We start from the raw sequence: 18,910 nt of genomic DNA on the forward strand, positions 1-18,910 counted from the left end.
CCCCCTGCCCGGGCCCAGGCCCAGGCCCGGCCCCATACCCCCTGCCCGGGCCCCGGCTCACACACCCCCTCCGCGGCCCCGGCTCGCACACCCCCTTCCCGGGCCTGGCCCTCACACCCCCTTCTCCACTGCCTCTTTGCTTGCCCCAGCTCCCTCTCCGCTCCCCAGGCCCGGCTCCCGCGCCCCCTCCCCAACCAGCCCTCCCGGAGCCCGGCTCCCGCGCCCCCTCCTCGGCCAGCCCTTCTCTCACTCTGGCACCCACACCCCTTTCTCCTCCTTCCCTTCTTTCACCCGGGCTCCCCACCCCGTACTCCCTCCTTCTCTTTTTGTTTTCCTGTTTCTTTAGATCCCACCAAAGCTAGACCTTCCCTCCCCTAGCTGCTGGACAGCCCCGGCTGGTCGGTGAGCATCTGCTACCCCTCAGTAGGCTGGGCAGAGTGGAGAGTTGAGTCGTGGAGGCTTGCTGGGGGCGAGTGCTCTGGGCAGAGTAGAGTCCAAAACCCAGAGAAGAAGCTTTAGAGTGAGTCAACACGCTCTTACAGCAGCGGACAGCTCATCTGATTCCCTGACTCTTTGTAAGATGCAGACTGGGATTTTCAGGAAAGCTCAGCTCCCATTTAGCTCCCCGAAGGCTGTGCACACGGAGCTGCGCAGGCAGCTGCACGCTCTCTCCACCAGAAGGCCARACTGGTCAGATTTGAGCCAGCTTTGGTCCAGAAGCCTTGTAGCTGTGCTAGCATAATACCGTGCCCAATTCGCTCAGCTTCAGCATYGCTTTTTTCCTTGGTAACTAAGTGGCAGTTGAACTCTTCTAACAATCTGACCCAGTCCCCATTTAAAATAGCAGGTAATAAAGGGGGCGTTTGTTCAGCATGCTGAGCTCCGGCTCTGGGAATGGAGCTTCCTTTCATTGTTTCGGTGAAGTATTTTAATGTAATGTCTAATGCTTTAAAAGCAAATAAATTGTCTTCATTACAAGATGCAGTCCTCCTCCCGGCCATCTTCAYGCTGGTTCACGTACTGTGTGGCTCAGAAATCCACCCGTGTCCCAGAACAATATTAAACTTCCAAGGCCTGCTGCTGAGATAGACAGAAACCTGCAAGTCCTGTTGATGTCAGTGGGGCCTGGGCTTTAAATCTTCCCCCCTCAGGACCTTAAACAGCTCAGTCTTCTGCAGTTGTATTGATGTGAACATTGAAATCAGTGTCATAGGATGACACTGCAGTCCTGCAAAATTAAGCTGGATTGTTGTTTGTTGGCTTGGGTCTTTTGGCATAGATTGTGGAGCAAACTTAATGTAAGGAACAGTTTTTACTATTTATTTTAAATATAAGTAAGCTTATTTTTCCTTTCAACCATTTCTTCCTCCAGGCTCTTGTTTGATTTCCTTATAAAGTCAGCAAAAATAGGTGTTGCATATGTTTTTCCCTTTTTAAGGTTTTAGGTGCAAATGTCTAAGCGCATGCTTTTTCGAATCCTCTCTGCTTCTCTTGTATGTTTTGAATACTAGAGACAAATCTGTCTCGCTTCAAACCCAATTGACGGTTTTGCCTGACCTCAAGATTTTATTCATGGCACTAACTGGATTCTTGCATAATAGTCTCAGAGACTGGAGAAAAGAGAGGCCAGACTGGGCCTTTGAACTTTGGCAACTGAACTCTGAGCCATGGAGTTTGGAGGAAGTTTGGGACAAATTAGTCGGACAAAGAGCAAAAGCACATGTTAACTGCTGCCCATTCTGCACAGTGTCCTCTGCATGAGACCTTGTTCTGTCAATCCAGTACCTAGCATTACTACCATGTTCACACACAATAAATACAAATACGTATATTGTACTTTAGTCCTCCTATCTGTAGTTCAGCAAGAACAGCGTTGAACAAGGTTAGTACTTGGATAGGAGACCTTCCAGGAAAGTTTAGTTGCTGTAGGAAATAGTGGTGTTCACTTACTGATTAATATTTTTCCAGTACTGAAGTCAGTATTAAGCTGAAAATGTCTCCTGGTTCTGGGGATGATGAGCTATAGAAATTCCAGCTTTGAACAGGGTGTGAAAGCGAATTCTTGAGCGTTTTTGGTCATGATGGGGCTTTTGGCATTTTACCACAGAGTAGGAGAGTATCCTGGCCAAATTCCAACCTGGGTAATTACATTCTGCTGACTGAAACTGAGCAGTGGTTATTGCTGCATTTCACTGCTGGGCAAAATAATCTTCGCACATGGGCTTAAATTTGTGAAGCGACTTAGGATAAAGCAGAGTGAATGGGATTTAGAGAAATGTCACTTTAACTTCACAACTCCCTCCTGAAGGCCCTGCGAGGCTAGTCGGTTTGCTGTTGCATTCCTTTAAATGCCAGTGATCCAACTGCTGGCGCGTTGCTTGGAGCGGCTGTGGCAATGTTTCCCAGTCTGCGGCTGTGAACCATTGCAGTTCATAAGACATCACAGGATGTCTTCAGAACAGTTGTACTTTCTTATTGCACACGTACGCATTCCCATACATCAAGCAAGGAAACAAACAGAATGGGAGAAAAAGAAATAATAAAAGAACATTCAAAATTTTCTTTGCTTATAAATTAAGATACTGTGACTGTGCCGTTCAGGCTGATCCGTGGTTGGTGTTTAGTTTTCAAAAAGGCTGAGTGATCTTTTGATTGGAAAAAAGGTAGAGAAACTCTGATGTAAGATATAGAAGGCTACATGGAAATGTATTTCCTATTATATGTACCCCGATGTTTAACRATTTTTTCTCTCCCTGACCTTCCCTACTTTATTTTGTACCCAGATTTTCTTACTTCTGTCTGAAATCTGCCTTATAACTTCACAAGTTTTCAGGAGAAGATCACTGTGTTTCACTGGGATAGGAATATTGCATCTGCTTCATAGCAGGAAGATGTTATACGTATTACAGCTTAATTCTGTTCTACTTTAAACCTAGATAAAGAATGAAGACTGTCTGTACCATTTTGATTACCTCTTCTAGGGTTCAAAGAGAGAATCATTTTCCCTGCCCTTCATTTGCTAATGGCTCAGCTTGATCTAACCGATATACAGATAAACGTGCTGTTAAACAAAAATTCTAGTAGGAAGAACCGTCTCAATGTCTAAAATTCCTTTGTCCCTGCTGGTATCAGTGGCTCTTAGTAAGCAGCTAAAATCTGAACTCCGCAAAGTAACGAGAGCTATTCACAAGAAGCTTGTACGTGAACGGACAATTCTGCCGTCCTCTTAAAAGAGATGAGATGAAGGACCCTTCACAATGACAGCTCTGCAAGCTCCAAATACGAGAAACTCGTGCGTGTGGAGTCTTATGCTTTATCTCCAGAATGACCTTCGTTCCCGTTAGGCTAATTTCACCTGTTGTCCACAAGTTTCGCTTTTGGGATTTAGACCATCACTAGCCACGGAAGTCTCACATAAATCACTTTTTTTCTCTCTTCTTTTTTYCCCCCCCCCATTTTACACAAAGACTGTTAATAGAACTGTTAGTGGAATAAGCAAAGCCAATATTCACAGGGTTTAACAGTGTACCTTAGCACCTTTTGTCCCAAAATGCCTTACAAATGCCATACAGCACGCACGTCCCGGCGTGCAACTTGTCATGACATTTCCGTTCGCTTAGGCACCACCTTAGCTTCCCAAATTGACTGTTAGGGACATTTCAGCAAATAGCACCTCATACAGTAAGTCAGACACCGCCCAAAGGTGCCTTTCCGAGCTGAGAGCTTTCTCCGCGAATGTATTCAGAGCTAAGGAGACCATGCGCGCACCGTGCGTGTTGATGCCGTACACCTAACGGGAGCACCGGGACGTAACTGAGGGAATGGCAGAAGGAGGGCAYGCTGGCGCTCCTCCTGTCCGGCTGTGGGTGCGACGCGTAGGTGTTTACTGCGATGAGCACCGCAAAACGTGGCTCGTGGCTGCGGAAGAGGCAAGTGTCCTTTGAGCTTCCCAGTGATTGTAGCTTTGATAATGCAGGTGCCTCTGCTGCCTTGCCGGTAACTGCCTGCTCTTTCTGTTGCTCTCCCCCAGGAGGAAGGTATGCTGAGGGCCCGGATCCAAAGAGTTCAGGTTCCCCTGGGTGAGGCGCTGCGACCCAGCCAGCTCCCCCCATCCCGGCTGCCTCATATGTGGCAGCTGTCCCAGGGTGAGCAGTACAGGGATAGTAACTCTCGCGTTTGGGAGATAGAGCACCATCTCATGGTAAGGATGGTGGCGACGTTAGACCATAGTCATTCCTGTTTGTGAAGTCATTTGAGCTCCCTGAGGGACGGCAAAGGACTGTTATTTTACTGAAGTCCATTAGCTCAGCCAGGGTAACTGTAGACGTATTGAACTTTTCCTTGTCGCTTACAGCTTGGTGGTGTTGAAGAACTGCTGCTTAAACTCGTGCCTGGTGATTAATCTGGTACGTGTAGCTGTTACCCTGCTTTTGTACTGTGCTCTGTTTATTCCTGGTCATTCTTTAATGTGACTTTTTGTCTTTCAGGAGCAGTGGCTCTAGGAAGATGTCCTTGTATGTTTTGTACAATAAATGATTCTCTCTCCACTGAAATGCAGCCACCTCTGAGGTGGAAGCAGTTAAACAACACACAGCAACATCACACAAGAGTTTAGGACAGGCAGTGAAGAAGAGTATCGTGCCCAATTGAAACGTCAGGGGGAGTTCTAGGTAGGCAGAATATGATCGCCCCGAGCGGAGTTTGGCCAGGATGCTGCAGATAATGCCTTAGCTGTATTGAGACGTGCTGTGGGATAGCGCAAGTCCAAGCACGGACAGAAGCTTGAAGGGCAGCAGCTCCCTAGCGCTGGGCAGGGGCAGGGGCTGAAGAGTGTCTCAGAGGGAGCTGATGTCCCAGCACCACTTTCTGTAACAGCAGCGCTTTCCGTAGAGGTCTCCCATCCAACTGCTGGTCCCACCAGCTTTTGCTCGTCTTTTGATCTCTTGGGAGAGATCACAGTTGCAGGCGTCACAGCTGCAGAAAGTCAAACTGAGTGTCTGGAATCCTGCTTTACAGTGATGTGAATGTGATGGAGCTTTCCTCTGATATGTTTCTTTTGGGAGCTTTCCAAGAGGTTTTCTAAAAACAAAACAAAACAAACCCTCATAATTTTTACAGGACATACACAACTGTTTTTTTTTTTTTTTTTTAATTCCTCCTCCAGATGCAGTTGTATGACAAACACCAAACTCCTGGTTATATAGAGCTCACAGGGAAGGCCTTTACTCAAATACATGTTTTAGTATCAGGTTTGGAGGCATAGAACTATCAAAAAAATATATCTATATTCATTTGAGTCTTTGTTCAGAGAAGGGAATTCTGTGTTTCTAAGTGGAAAAGCACACATTTTGACCAGGAAAAAAAGAAAGAAAAAGGTATTCAAAATTAGCAACATGAAAATTCTCCGTATTCGTTATCCGCGTTCTCATCCTCTAGCCAGACACAGAGCTGTTCAGTACTGAGGCATCTAACAAGTTGCTGCCTGGGCGAGGTGTGCTGTGAAGATTTTGTGTGTTCATTGGGAGGTTGAGGAAGTCTTGTGTAGGTTGGCAATCGTATGCAAGCAGCAGTAGGTGTTCGCTGAGCTGTGGCCCATCGTACTGCGCTAGAGAGGGAAATTGGGAGCTCTTTAGAAGTCTTGGTTTTAAGGGAATGCCTTGCCCCCTACCAGAAAAAAGCACATTGTTTCTACAGTAACATTTTCCTATCATTTTAGTTCTCTGACCATGTCCCAGAAGGATCCCTGCCAGAAACAAGCCTGTGAAATACAGAAATGCTTGCAAGGTACCAAGTGTCATTTTGTCTTTTTGGTGTCTTGATTTTTTGGTGGAGCTTTTCTCTTTTAAATTAACCCTGTTCTCCTTTCACCTTGAGACGGAAGAAAGCAAGGCCATTAGTGTGACCTGGTTGCAAAGCAAACAATGTCTTGTTTTCATAGCTTTTCCTTGTGTTTGATTTTGAATAACAAGACACCATTAGTACAACACAAAAGTGTTCGTAACAGTGATGTGCTATTTCTGACAAAGTCTTCTCCATGCTGTGGTCAGCGCCTGGGAGTCTTGGGACTAAGCTGCAGGCAGGGAGAGTTAAACCTTATAGTAAGCTCTCTTACAGAGTGGGTAGTGTAGTATTGGGTGACTTTTATGGGAAGACTGCAGCGCCTCTGGCTCTAGGGGGTCTCTCAAGAGCAGGTCGGACTTGGATGTCTGTCAGTAAATGGATTAGGTCTATGTGAGCTGGTCTCAGATCTGATATAGTTTGATGTCTTCTGGAGAACTTTAACAGCTGTTTTGTATTAGCTTAGCTAGGTATTTGTAGGGGAGAGGGAGATTATGTGATAGTGTTGTTTGGCAGAAAGCTTCTAGTAGCCTGAGTTGGGGAGAGCAGGCTTGTTACTCAGAGAGGAGAAATATATAAACAAAAATTCCTTGCTTCCTGGAAAAGAACTTGCTGTAGGAAATGAATAAGAGAAAGCCTTCCTCTGTGCCAAAGCAGCTGGGCAGCGTGGCAGAGCATTCCTCCTAACTCGCCTGCCTGAGCCCGTAGCCAGCGTGCTCTGAGCTGCAGGTGACAATAACTCGGGGCGTTAGCTCAGGGGTGACGAGAGAGGGGAGGCTAGTGACACCCCGCTAAAAGCAGCCGGGCCAGTTCCGCAGAAATTCATGTCTGCTTTTAGTTTCTGTGCCGACTACAAGTGGGTTAGCTAGCACGTAATGCGTGGGTGAAGTCCTGCTGGGGAAGTCGCGCGACAGCTCTGCAACCCTCGGCAAACGTAATGGTTGCGATCTGTGCAGGTAACGCAACAGCCTGATAGGCTGGGGAAGAGCAGAGGAGGAAAAGCATCTGGAAGAATGAGGGAAAAGCCACAGTCAGGTTTTGGTAGATGTCTGTCTTTCCCAGGATTGTTTTTTTTTTTTGGAAGCTGTGATCAGCTTGAGGCAAGGGCTCAAACAAATCGCTCTCCACGCCCCCAAAGTCTGTGGAAATAATGCCTGCTTTGCCATGGCTCTTGAAATTTGGAGCATTCTCATGGGAAGGGCTGGCTGACTTCTCTCCCCATAGTAACTTCACTTAAAAGCTAATGGTTGAACCCGTTTTGGTCCCATCTGTGGCAGTGTTATTTTCATAGCATTCGTGGAAGTTATTCCAAATGTTTTACTGGTGTAGCTATGTGTACAGATTTGATTCGAATGCTTAAACGTTAGCACAGAAGCGCTTTTACTCTGCTACGCACACACCCCGCTGTCCGCCACTTCTCTAGCTATCGTTTTGGAGTTGTGTTGTTGACCCTATATTATCCTGTTATGGAGCTGTACAGATGAAACTGCTGAGTTTGACAGACAGCGAAGCAATTTTTCCTGTAAGAATTAATGTACTAGAGGATGGAAATAATAGGGATGGGTACGGAGACTTAACGGACCAATGCCCAGGGACAACGTATGCAGTGTGGCGGATGGAGGGGCAGGAGCAGGACCTTGGGGAGATGCTGCCTTTTCAAAGGCTGCCGCTTCGGAGAGGGTCGTGGTGCTAACAGGTCACGGCTGCTTCCTCTGGGAGACTGAATGCCCGCTGCAAAGCGCTTCGTGTTTTGCTGTCCGTCGTACGACTAACCGTTGTGCTTTTCAGGAACGCAGCCTCGATGGATAGCAGGGTGTGCCTGTACGTAGCAGTAGTTCTAGGAACAAGCCCGCACAGGCACAGCAGCAGTTGAGAGAGCCCTTGGAGCACCCCTCATGGGACCACTATGGTAGGGAGAGGTTAGCTGACTTTCCCAAGGGCCTGACCTGCCTTCCAGGCTGTCAACTCCCTTTTCTTCTAACCCAGGGGAGCCCAGCAGAGGCTTGGAGCTGAAGGTATCTTTCCCAAGCTACCGGGATTTGTTAGTCTTGGTTTCCTAAGGCCTGGGAGAGGCAAAGCTTTGGAGCAGCTGATCACTGTGTCTGAAGCTGCTCTACAGTAAGACGTTGAGAGCAAGCTGGAGATGACAGTGGCCAGTCAGGCCTGCAAAACCTCTCGTTTGGGATCGCTGGGCAGACTCAAGCTGCCAGCTGGTGCAAACAGTAGCATCACCACAGGCTTTTTTTCTCAGGGGTGACCTCTATGTTTTCATCACACATCACTCACAAACTCAGTCAGAGAATTCATAGCCCAGAGACGGGACCTGGCTGGCTGGCTCGTTAACTGGAACGCTTTCGCTGGCTCTTGCTGGGATCTCCAGTGGACGCTAGCTTTGTCCCACGCCGGGTTGGCTGTTGTGCCGGCCTGTATGAAGCGGGGGGGGGGTGCGGTGGCAGCACGTGCAGCAGCGCAGCGCTCGCGCCGCTCGCCCGCGGCAGCGGTAGGCAGCTCCACGCGCGCCGCACCGCTCGGCAGGCAGGCAGGCAGGCAGGCAGGTAGCTGCTCCTTTGAGGCACCAGCTGCAGGCGGCTGGCGGAGCCGGGGTCTCCCCTCCGCCGGCCCGGTGGCCGGCCTGCAAAGCACTGTGGGACGCAGCGCGTCACGCAGCCACGCTGCCGAGCACGGCGGCAGCAAGCGCAGAGCTGGGGCAGAAGGGATGCCGACCCTGCCGGGGCAGCTGAAGTCACTCAGAGCCTGAAGYAAAGGCAGCGCGGCGGCAGCAGAGGGACGGGCGCGGGGGCATCCTTAGACAAAGAGCCCTGCCCGCGCCCAGTCATCCCAGCAGCTCGTTTCACCCAGTGCCCCGTCGCCAACAGCGCCTGAGAGCAGGAACCTAGGGCAGATGGAGAGGAGGACAAGTAAATTATTCAGCTTGAGGACCTCCCAAGCTAGAGGTGGGACCTGTGCACGGAAGGTGGTCACCCCCTGGCTCCATGCAGCTTGGATTCAGCTGCAGGCACCTGGATAAGCGTTCCTGCTAGCATGCTGTGTTGCGGTGGGAAGCTCGGATTACTTTGCAAAACTGCATCCTTACTCCCCCAAAATTACGGGCCACTGGAGGGGTGCTTTCAGTCATGCTTCTCTCCTTCCTCTTACAAACCCCACGGCGATGAAGCGTGCGCACGTCCGTACTTATAGCAAGTCCTCTTTGGATGCTCTTGTATCAGCTGCAAACCTTATAGTAACATGGCACTTGGGCTTGAGAACAAGGATCACAAGATTCAGTGTAAAAGGCTAAAGAAGGCAGGGATCGAAGGGCAGCGAYGAGGGAAACTTCATTCCTACCATAGCGACATGCGATAGCTACAGAACTAGGGGACTGACGGTGCTCCCAGCGACAACAGCAAGGCTGGCTTGGTGCGGCTTTAGACAAATGCAACTAATGAGAGTTTCTGTAGAGCAGGGGAAGCGATGAAATGTCTGCAAGCAGCTCTGGCTTTTCAGCGAAGCACGCTGTGCAGCGCTTGAAGGGCTGGGCTAGATGCGTCCCCTCTGGGGACAAAACTTGCTCCGCAGCGCAAACTTAGTGTCACCCTTCTTCTTTTTATTTTATTTTCCAGCAAACAACTACGTGGAGTCTAAGTGCGAAGCTGTGCTTCGGGAGATGCGGAAGTGCTGTGCCCGGTACCCCAAGGGCAGATCCGTCTGCTGCTCAGGGTTTGAGAAAGAAGAAAGAGAGAGAGAAAAGTTTAAGGCTGCTTCGAAAGGAATCCCACCACCACCTCAGTAACACACTGCAGCTCCAGCAGGTGCCAGAGCACGGACTCACCTGCAGAGCTCGTATGTGCTTTTTTCAGTCCTTCTCTAGACTTTCAGGAAAGCCAGATCGCTCCTAGAACACACCATCCCGTGCACCAAAAAGTAAAACGCAGTACCAACAGATGGCCTGGTTAACAGACTTTACTTGCTGTACCAAAACATCATCTACATTGTCTTAGCATTGCACCTGTGTCTGTGAAAAGTCAATTTGATGTTTTTAGAATGCTTACCCTACTCTAATCCGTCCTCAGTATCCAAATGCAGGGGTGGAACCAAGTTCATTCTGGCTTCTGGAGTGGGAGGTACAGGAAATAAGCTCAAAAGAGTGAGTTTAAATGTGACACATGAAATGACCATCTTGACACAGCAAAGGTAATGCTGTCATCCTGCAGTAGTTTCAGACAACATTCACCTGTCCACTGGTTCAAGCTCAAGAACGGGAGTCAGATCTGGGGTTTGTTCCCAGTTCTGACGTAGATCCTGAGTGACTGCAAGTCACTTTGCCTAAGTGCCTCACCTTCCCACTGGATAGAGTTTTGATTACTTTATATTGGGATTGCCTACACGCTGCTATTTGCATGACAATAAAGATGTTACAGGAACATTATTTCAGGGATTGCTACAGGAATAGGATTTTTAAAAGAGCAATATTCATTTGGAAAAATCTGACTGTTGATATAAAAAAATTTATAAATTTGTTATGTATAACTGAACACCTTTAAGCAATATGTTATGAACCCAGCATAACGCAATGCTCTGGTACCCAGAGGCCTGTCACAAAGCCCTGGGCTAGATCCAAGAACTGATTTAGGTGCCCTCACTGAGCAAGGTATAGGCACCCACTTTCCACAGAGCATCCAGACTCTCACTTGCAGGCATGCTGTGTCTGGACCCCAGGGCGAGATGGCTTTTCAGATGCTCTCACCCGTGCAGCAGAATTTCCTGTGACCTGTAGGCAGAGCTTGGTAGACAGGTTCCTGCATCACCCTTCAGAGCTGCCTAAGTCTCTCCGTCCACTGTAGCAGGAGTCCAGGCACCTCAGTGGGTGCCAAGTCCATAACAGGGCCCAGACACCTCAATATCAGACTTCGAACCCACTAGGCTCCTAACTCTGTCATTAGATCTAGCCGTAAAGGACTTTTGTGCTGTGATCAAGTACAACTTAATTATTAAATACAGCTTCTATAAACAGACCACTGTAGTCTAGGCACAATAGATGAGTGTATTGAAGCCTAGAAGAGCAAACCATCTGTATTCACTGCTCTGAAATACCATGATACAAATAAATGACTGGAACAAATTGCAGTCTCAGTTTGGTTGTTTGTTGAGAATGCAACATAGCTGGAGAGAGCCAGGCAGCTTGGCTGCYGTTCACAGTCCAGGGCTGCATATGACAACACCATGTTTAAATAGAAGCTGCTTGATATTTTTATATCCAGGGCTCAGGATCAGAATAATTCAGAGCTAGCCTTCCCTTCCCGCCCAGAAAAACCCTAAGACAAAAGAGGGTTTTTAGTATTCTTGAAGAGCAGGGAGAATGACAGCAAGGCAGTGAGGCAGCTCAGACACCTGACGAGAAGCTCACGTTTCCTTATTGCCCTATCTTGAGCAGGAGCAGCGGAAAGACGATCACTAATAGATGATCAGAAGCAAGTACTTAGGCTTCTATTACACCCATTAGAAAAGAAAAGCCTTGCCTTCACGCCCACCCCTACGCAGGCAGAGAGCTGGTTCAGCAGGGAGGCTYGCTCTGAAGCCAGGCTGGCAGGAGAACCCCCTGTCCGCCCCAGACAGCCCAGCTTTTGGGAGCGCGGCTGATGGGTGCCAGGACCATCAGGGAGAGGGACTCAGTCAGGCAGCCCACTCTTAGCCCGCTTTACCTGCGGCGAGGAGGGAAGGCAGCCGGCGTGCTGCGAGGAGCTTTACGCTCCCAGACCGGCTGCCGCTGCTCCCACGAATCAAACGTGASACGCTGGATAAGGCAAGGAGAGGCTGGTTCCCGAGAAGTCAACAGACCTCACACGGAGAAGCTATTAGAGCAAAACTGTTTAATAAAATATCACTTCAACAAGCATTTACATACAATATATAAAAAGACTTTACACGCCTAGTGTGTTTTAAACCTTCCCGTACCGGAACGGGCGCCAGAAGTTGTTGAAACCAGTCCAAGGGGAGCGTGTGTGCATGCACACGTGTGATGGAGGGGGGGTGGGACATTCATTTTGGCACCTGCAGCAATGCAAATGCAGCCCCATGGACATTGTTCATCCAGCATCAAAACTTCCAGTGCAGCCACGCAGCACTCAAATGGTGCCAGCCACGAGTCCAACACTGGAACAGCAGAAAGATTTGCCAGATTTTGATGTCCTTGCCCACTCCCTGCCTACGTTCACACCAAACTCAACGTGAATTTGTCTCAACGACTTGTTTCTCCTTCCAGCAGGAATCGAGACATCTTAGCTCGATTAGGGCCACCTCTGGCCCATTTCTCTCCATAGCAGCAACTCCAGACCCTGGGGAACAGGGCCCAGTACACCCTTCCCTAGGCTGGGGCAGAAATAACAGGGATTTATTTGAGCCTTAAGGCCTGTTAATTATTTACTTTGAGCTTTGGAGAGAGAAGTGTGCCTCAGTAGAAAGCTGTGTTAGGTAACACTCCAGGCAGAGGTAAAGTAACATTTTTTTCCCTACAGGAACAAGGGAGATCCTGCAATATACCTGTATGAATTCATGCACATTCAGCTGCATTTCCTACCAAAAAAAAAAAAAAAGAAAAAAAAAGCAGTCTTTTGTCACTCCACTCCCAAATAGTGATTTACTGAGGACCTATTTGCTGCCTCACAGCATTCCTACAGCCCTTGATGGCCTTTAAGAAGGTCATCAATACAGGCGTGCGAGCCTGCCTGCTCGCACGTACGGCAGRACAGGAGCAAAGACACCAACTTCTGCTTCCTGATTACCCGCAGCTGCTTTTAGGATCAAGAAGGTGAGAAAACCTCAACTAACTCAATGTGTTGCTACATTGACTTCAACGAACACAGGGCAAAACAAAGTCAACTGCAAGCGCTCACCCCAAAACCTCTGGTGGCAGAACCCATAGTTCCAGCTCCACCAGCATTTCTCCTTGGGGAAGGCCCCCCACTTCCGTCCACGCCACGAGCCAGCAATGTAACATGGCATCGCGCAGCGCAGGAGAGGGTGCAGCCGCTGCCCCGGGCGCTGCATCCTCAACACTCACGCACTTTGCCATTCTCTAGCACGTTTCCCAAGTCGGATGGGTTGACTTCCAGCAGAAGAGACCCATTCTCAACAAGAACACTTACACATAACGTGCTGGAGGACATCATCACCCTGCTGTCACACAAGTTCCCAGATGCTGGAAAGAAGCAATGCCAACCCAGCACCAACCAGTACAGAACAGCTATAAGGAATTTTTTTTTTTGTAGAATTTTTTTTTTCCCTTTTCTCTTGTAGGTTAGAGTTCTGCTCTGCACATAGCTGCACTGAGCCAAAAACAGCAGGGCTCTGCATCTTGGCTGCCTCATTAACTGCAGGGAAAGGGCTGCAGATACGGGAATTAAGGGGATAGCTCTTTTTGTGGGAATGGGGACAAGCTAGTAAGCTCAAAGAAGGAAGGAACATTACCTAAGCAGAAAGCTAGAAGTGGCCCCTGCCACAGGAATACACCCTGGTTTTCCTACCATCTTTGTCATTTAGGCCTAAGCACCCTGTTTTCCTAAGCAGACAGGAAKGTAAGCAGGCTGCCTTAGCTGCTCCAAGTAGCATCTCCGTAACCACAGTCTCAGGTTGGGGAAGGAAAAGAAATGGGAGTTATTGCCAAACACATTCAAAGGAACCTGCGATTTCCAAGAGACACTAGAGAAAGGCAGCTGAACCATTCTGACTGCAGCAGCCCCCAGGATGCAGATGCTGGAAAGATTAAATAATTCAGTTTGCAGAGAGCAGGGAGATGGGATTTGTATTCTGCAGAGGCAGATAAAAGACTGTGCTCAAAGCAGTTCTAGCCAGATTTCATATCCTTCCCCCCACTCCAACTGAGCTGGCAACAGGGATCCTGGACTAGTACAATGTACCCTAAATCAGGATGCATCTCCTGTCTACAACCCTGTCCCACACAGTTACATTCTTATGGGCATCACCAACTTCACGCTGGCCAGGCAAGGCCATGCTAGACCTCGGCACACCAGTCTGAGCCCCAAGGTAATTTACAGTAAGCAGCACAGCTGAAACGCGCGCCACCTGAGCCAGCCGGCCCGACACAGATGGGTCGAGCAAACGAGAGCGCCTCAGCACATTTCAAAGGCTGAGCAGCCAGCCGGCAAGCAAGGCAGCTGCGCTCTGCAGTGCGGGAAGCTCAGCGACTTGCAGTAGACGTGATAAGGAAAGGGCTCGGAGAGTCACACATGGTGCTCAGTTTCCATCAGCAGTGCCAGCGCTGCAATTCCAGTAAGGGGTATAAATAACAGCAGAGGAGAAGCCGAAATGGCCATCTACGTTTAGTGCAACGGCAGGGGGAAGGCAGGAGAACGCCCCAGGCCCACACAGAGCGTGAACTGGCTCCTTAACCACCAGCCCGGAAGCCCATTCCAGCACAGAGCCCAAGCTGCCCCCGACACTTCTGCCTCCACCCAAGGACAGCCAGGCACATTTGAATTTCACACATCACCTCTGCGCAGAGGGAAGCACAGCCTTTCCAGGTACCAGGGAAGAGAAGTACAAGCCAAGTAGCAGTGAACAACCGATAGCTGTTGTATACACATACTGGTAGACAAACAAACGTTAACAGTCCTGGGCACCTGCGAAGAAGCTTGTTCAGAGAGTTCTCTGCCCCCACATATTTATGAGGCTGCAACTCACCAAAATCTGGGCATATTGGGTGGAGAAAGGAATCACACTGATACGCTGGGTGTCATAAGCTTCAGACCAGTCCCAGCACCCAAACAGCCCAGACAGAGGAAAAAGCTGGAAATCAGAGCAGCACTGTAAGAAGTACAGGTTGAAACCTGGGAGCAGAAGGGATTGAGCCTGCTGGCAACAGCCACTGATTTCTAAGTGAGAGGGAACACGAAGGAGAGGACAGGGAGGCTGGGCAAGAAAGGAGAGTCGAGTGCAGTTCCTATGATGCCATTCCAAGCAGAAATCCTCCAGCAAACCCTCCGGTCAGGATAACATTCTTCTTCAGAAACGTGATCACCTAAGCAGGGGAGAGAAGAGCCAACAGTGTTCTCCAACAACAGCAGGTCACTCACGCGTCCTCCCCACGACAAGGTGCCTCTCAGGCTATTCCCTGAGCTGGGAAAGCAGCCACTGCTCAGCTCCAGGAAAGGAGCCTCCCTAATGACCTCCCTGCTCCCATCCCCACATACGGCTCCTGCACAGTTAGTATCCCCGAGCAGCCTGGACCCTGCGAGAGCTGCTGCGCAGCCAGAGCTTACGCAGCCCTGCATCAGGCACCCAGGGCTCGGCTACAATCAGCACACTGTAACGGGCACGACAAATGAATGCGCGTGCCAGACCAGGGCACAGCAGAGCCCAGGGTGACCAGACCACGCTGCTACCACATCTGCTTAGCTATGCTTGTCAGACTGAAGAGATTCTTCTTGAGCTCCCCACAATCCCGGCGAGTTTTCTTCCAACATCAAGAAACTTGCTATAACACATGGGAAGCTGGCATCATGCCTAGAAGCCCCCTGGCTGTCTCAAATTCACCTGGGTAGCTTTGCCATCTCTCCTGTTCTGCTGTTATACAAGCACTCCCACGATGGAAGATCCCTAAGAGCCCAGAAGTTGGTCCTGTTTCCCGCTGTCCCTCCGGTTGGGCACCTACACATACCCTGGGAGAGTTGTCTCACCTCATCCACTTTGCTTTTCACTTCTGGAGGCATTTTGTTACCGCTGCTGTGAAATTTCAGCTGCTGCTTGGCTTTGTTCACGTCCCGTTCTACAAGCTTCCAGTCCACTTTGATGTATCCTGTGTGGTTTGCAATCTACAGTTTTGAGGGGTGGAAAGAAAGCTCCTGGAGTGAAATCCTGCACAGCTATGGCTAAACGAACCCCCCTTGCCATCCCACCCCTCCCCARACCAAAGCCACCCCACACACTGGTTCAGCAGGCTGAGAGAGAAGAGATTGAGCACGCAAGCTTAAGAGTTGGAAAAAGCACCGTCCCCGCAGTTTATATTAACCATCCCGCAACATCTGCCTGCCACAGTAATCCTCTAACAGATGGGCGCACCGTTCCAGCTCAGCATGTTTCAGCTTCTTCTCTCTAATGTAAAGCTGGCATCCCCTCCCCCTCACAACTGCCACGTGTGTTGCTGGGACTCAGCTCTCCCGCTGCGGTGGGTGGGCACAGTTATTAATAGGCTGTTCCTCCCTAAGTATTTTATCTGGTCAGGATGATTCAACGGTGAAACTCTCCCTGCTCAGGGCAAGCTTTTGGCCGTCAGCAGAACAAGTGGAACCAGAACAGCAGGGAGAACAAGCTATGCAAGACACAAAACTGGAAACCAAAACAATGAAGCCTTGCTGCATGAGGTCTACGAATTGTTCTGCCTCCTGCAGGAGGTACAAGCTAGATTTCAGCATCCAAGATGCTCCTCTCAGGTCCACGGTTCTTGGAAACCAGAAGAAACATAGTTGGAGGAGACTGAGATCTCCGTTTCCCTCCTCTTCCCCAGTACATTATAAAGATCCTCATCTGTTCTAGCTCAACTCCTCAGGAAGCCAGCTTGAAGGGAAGCACATCGCAGACATGGACAACCACCCCCTTGAGATTAAGGGCTGTTTCTCCAGGGCCTCCGTCTCCACCAGCACAGAACTAACGACAGTAGCCAGCTCCAGCACCAGTTCTGCAGCGACAGTCCAGTTTGCCGTGGCCTAGCCTGCCTCCCGCTCCCACCRCCGCTGCGCTCGGGTGCCTCTGCAACGACAGCCCCCACATGCCTTTGGCCCAGCTTCTGCTAGCAGTCCCTAAGCCAAAAGCACCTCCTGGCAATCCTCAAAGCTGCGCACGCTGTTCCTGCTTTGCTGCCGCTACRGAGGGAAGAAATTTATTCAGAGATGGGAACAAAGGCCTTGCCCCTTCCGGGACATCGTGAGCGCACAGCCACCAAGCCAAAAACAGCTTCAAAGTCTTTACAGACTTGACTCATCTCTGGCTATCACAAGAAGTACCACCAAGGTGATCGAACGTGCTTCTAAAACGCTCCTGTGTAACTCCACAAATGGCACTTGCATACATCGCTGTTTCTAATATGCTTTATACTACCCACGGGAACGGGGGATCTATGTCATGAGGAACATATGCACACAACATCCACGGACACGCAGAGCTCCTGCCAGAGTAGGGAACTGACCCCACGTGTTCAAACAAGGAAGTTGTTGGGACACGTTAATTATTAAAATCACCTGTTGAATCACAACCACAGTCGTTAATTACTATAATCACCAGCCAACCCTTCCTGCCCACCCCGCACAGTTCTTGGAAAGCCTAGCCCACTGCTCATACATACCTGAAGCAGGAAAAAGCCACCTCCCACTGCTGTTGCTGCCAGCTTTCCAACTTTCTGGAAGATGAATCCAGTACACCTACAAATCAACCAAGATCCAGTCAGGAGAATGGGACACCGAACACACGCTTCGGCACGCTTCCACAAACAGGGCAGCGTTTGGCCTTAATCAYGCAAGACTGAGTCACCCTGACTAGTGGGATAAGAAGAAAACCAAATGAGATCAGAGAAAAGGAGAATGGATTTGTGCCCAGCCAAATACGATGCTTCATAACTTTTTACTTCCCACTATTRCAGTTCAGCATTTCCCAGACTTGCTTCTTTTCCCTTCAAAAACCCTTTTGGTTCTCCCAAAAGCATCACCAAAACATGTGATTTCACTGGAATTAACTTTTTTTCTTTTGTTTAAGCTGGCATCATCTCTAATAGGAGATTAAGGCAGCACATCTGCTGCTACTCCACGACAGAGCACTGAAAGCAGAGCACAGGGCAAAGCCTGAATGACCTCAAGCAACATTTGCTCGCTTCTCATTTCACTGGGGCAGAAATAAGATGGCAACAGTGGTCTAAAGCTACTGCTGCCTCCAGCAGCGTGATACGCTTTAACCTGTAAAACATCACTGCAGCCACCAGAACGCAAGCAAGCGCCACCCCATTGCTCGTTCATGCAGCAAAGGGCTACGCATTATATCATGTCAAACAGACTTTACTTTGACCACAGTTTCCTTATCAACATTGCAAAACAACACAGCAACCTTCTCTCTTACCCGTTTCCGAATAGATGCACTTGGCCAAAACAAGAGAGAAGTCACCGGGCTTGTGTTTTTATTAGAAAATTAACAGGATATGTCATTCTCTTTTAAACGGTGTCAGGAGAGGGCAGGCATGGCAAGAAGCAGGGACGTGCCAGCAAAGCAGCGCGATCCCACTAAGTTTTCAAGTCAACCAGCGTTACTGTGGGAACGAAGCTGCAAGCAAGCCACAGCCCCCAACGCTTCCTCCAAGTGGTGGGATCCCAAGGAACCACGCGCACRAATGCCGGTGCGTGAGATGCAGCAAGCCACCTCCACACGAGGTTTTCGTGCAGATTCCCAAAGCACATCCACACTCCAAGGGAGGAAGCAATCTCTGCTCCAAGAGACACGTTTATCTGTCCCAAAACTCACCACCAGCACATTATGCCAGAAGCTGTGGAGAACGATCTYACCTCAAAAACTAAAGCCTGCTGCTGCTTTCCCCTCCTCCCCCAAGAGATGTTCTCAGGTCTTCAGCTCCCAGTTCAACAACCACCCTGTTCCTGCCAGGATGCCCCCAAAGACCCACCTAGCGCCCGCTCGCCTCCTCCCCGCCAAGGGCGGCGACCCCAGCACCTCTTACCACCCCGTGACGCCTCCGATCACCAGCTGCGTGGCCACGTTGTACTTCTCCGCGCTCGACCCCGAGCTGGGGGCAAAAACCTTGCGCCACCAGGGCCGGTTCTTGGTGTACTCCGCCAGGTCCAGCACGTTGAACGAGTCCTCCTTCCGCCCTGCGGGCACCCGGGGATGCTCAGCGCTGGGATGCCGGGCCCGGGGCCCTCGGGACCCCCCCCAGACCCCCCTCCCGGGGCTTGGGGACCCTCCAGAGCTCCTTGGATGCCGCAACAAGGCCTAGAGACCCCCCGGGACTGCTCAACCCCCCTCCCCGGGGCCTAGGGACCCCCCGGGACTGCTCAGACCCCCC

At 49.9% G+C, this 18,910-nt stretch overlaps 3 protein-coding genes across 7 annotated transcripts in view; 2 read left to right on the plus strand and 1 right to left on the minus strand.

The window, feature by feature from the left end:
* Positions 1-314: 314 nt before the first annotated feature.
* MTCP1 (mature T cell proliferation 1) lies at positions 315-5,784 on the plus strand. Of its 3 annotated transcripts, none has more exons than XM_026066124.1 (5): positions 315-402; positions 2,784-3,929; positions 4,031-4,201; positions 4,355-4,406; positions 4,488-4,578. In XM_026066124.1, exons 2-4 carry the CDS (start codon positions 3,822-3,824, stop codon positions 4,400-4,402), a joined length of 327 nt encoding a protein of 108 aa, XP_025921909.1. In that variant the 5' UTR covers positions 315-402; positions 2,784-3,821; the 3' UTR covers positions 4,403-4,406; positions 4,488-4,578. The 3 variants fall into 3 exon arrangements, with proteins under 3 accessions (XP_025921909.1, XP_025921910.1, XP_025921908.1); XM_026066125.1 differs by lacking the exons at positions 315-402; positions 4,488-4,578 and adding exons at positions 440-520; positions 5,717-5,784; XM_026066123.1 differs by lacking the exon at positions 315-402 and adding an exon at positions 440-520.
* CMC4 (C-X9-C motif containing 4) lies at positions 326-12,428 on the plus strand. Of its 3 annotated transcripts, none has more exons than XM_026066129.1 (3): positions 326-402; positions 5,717-5,784; positions 9,459-12,428. In XM_026066129.1, exons 2-3 carry the CDS (start codon positions 5,727-5,729, stop codon positions 9,626-9,628), a joined length of 228 nt encoding a protein of 75 aa, XP_025921914.1. In that variant the 5' UTR covers positions 326-402; positions 5,717-5,726; the 3' UTR covers positions 9,629-12,428. The 3 variants fall into 3 exon arrangements, with proteins under 3 accessions (XP_025921914.1, XP_025921913.1, XP_025921912.1); XM_026066128.1 differs by lacking the exon at positions 326-402 and adding an exon at positions 431-520; XM_026066127.1 differs by lacking the exon at positions 326-402 and adding an exon at positions 4,582-4,670.
* FUNDC2 (FUN14 domain containing 2) overlaps positions 11,691-18,910 on the minus strand; it is a 7,943-nt gene continuing 723 nt past the window's right edge. The window contains exons 2-5 of the mRNA XM_026066268.1: positions 18,566-18,817; positions 17,192-17,267; positions 15,531-15,665; positions 11,691-14,872 (exon numbers count right to left, since the gene is read on the minus strand). Coding sequence (XP_025922053.1) covers positions 14,795-14,872; positions 15,531-15,665; positions 17,192-17,267; positions 18,566-18,817 — 541 coding nt within the window. The 3' untranslated portion in view covers positions 11,691-14,794. The remainder of the gene's footprint in view (positions 14,873-15,530; positions 15,666-17,191; positions 17,268-18,565; positions 18,818-18,910) is intronic.

The sequence above is a fragment of the Apteryx rowi genome, unplaced genomic scaffold, assembly GCF_003343035.1.
Source record: "Apteryx rowi isolate R43461 unplaced genomic scaffold, aptRow1 scaffold_24, whole genome shotgun sequence".
Lineage (NCBI taxonomy): Eukaryota > Metazoa > Chordata > Aves > Apterygiformes > Apterygidae > Apteryx > Apteryx rowi.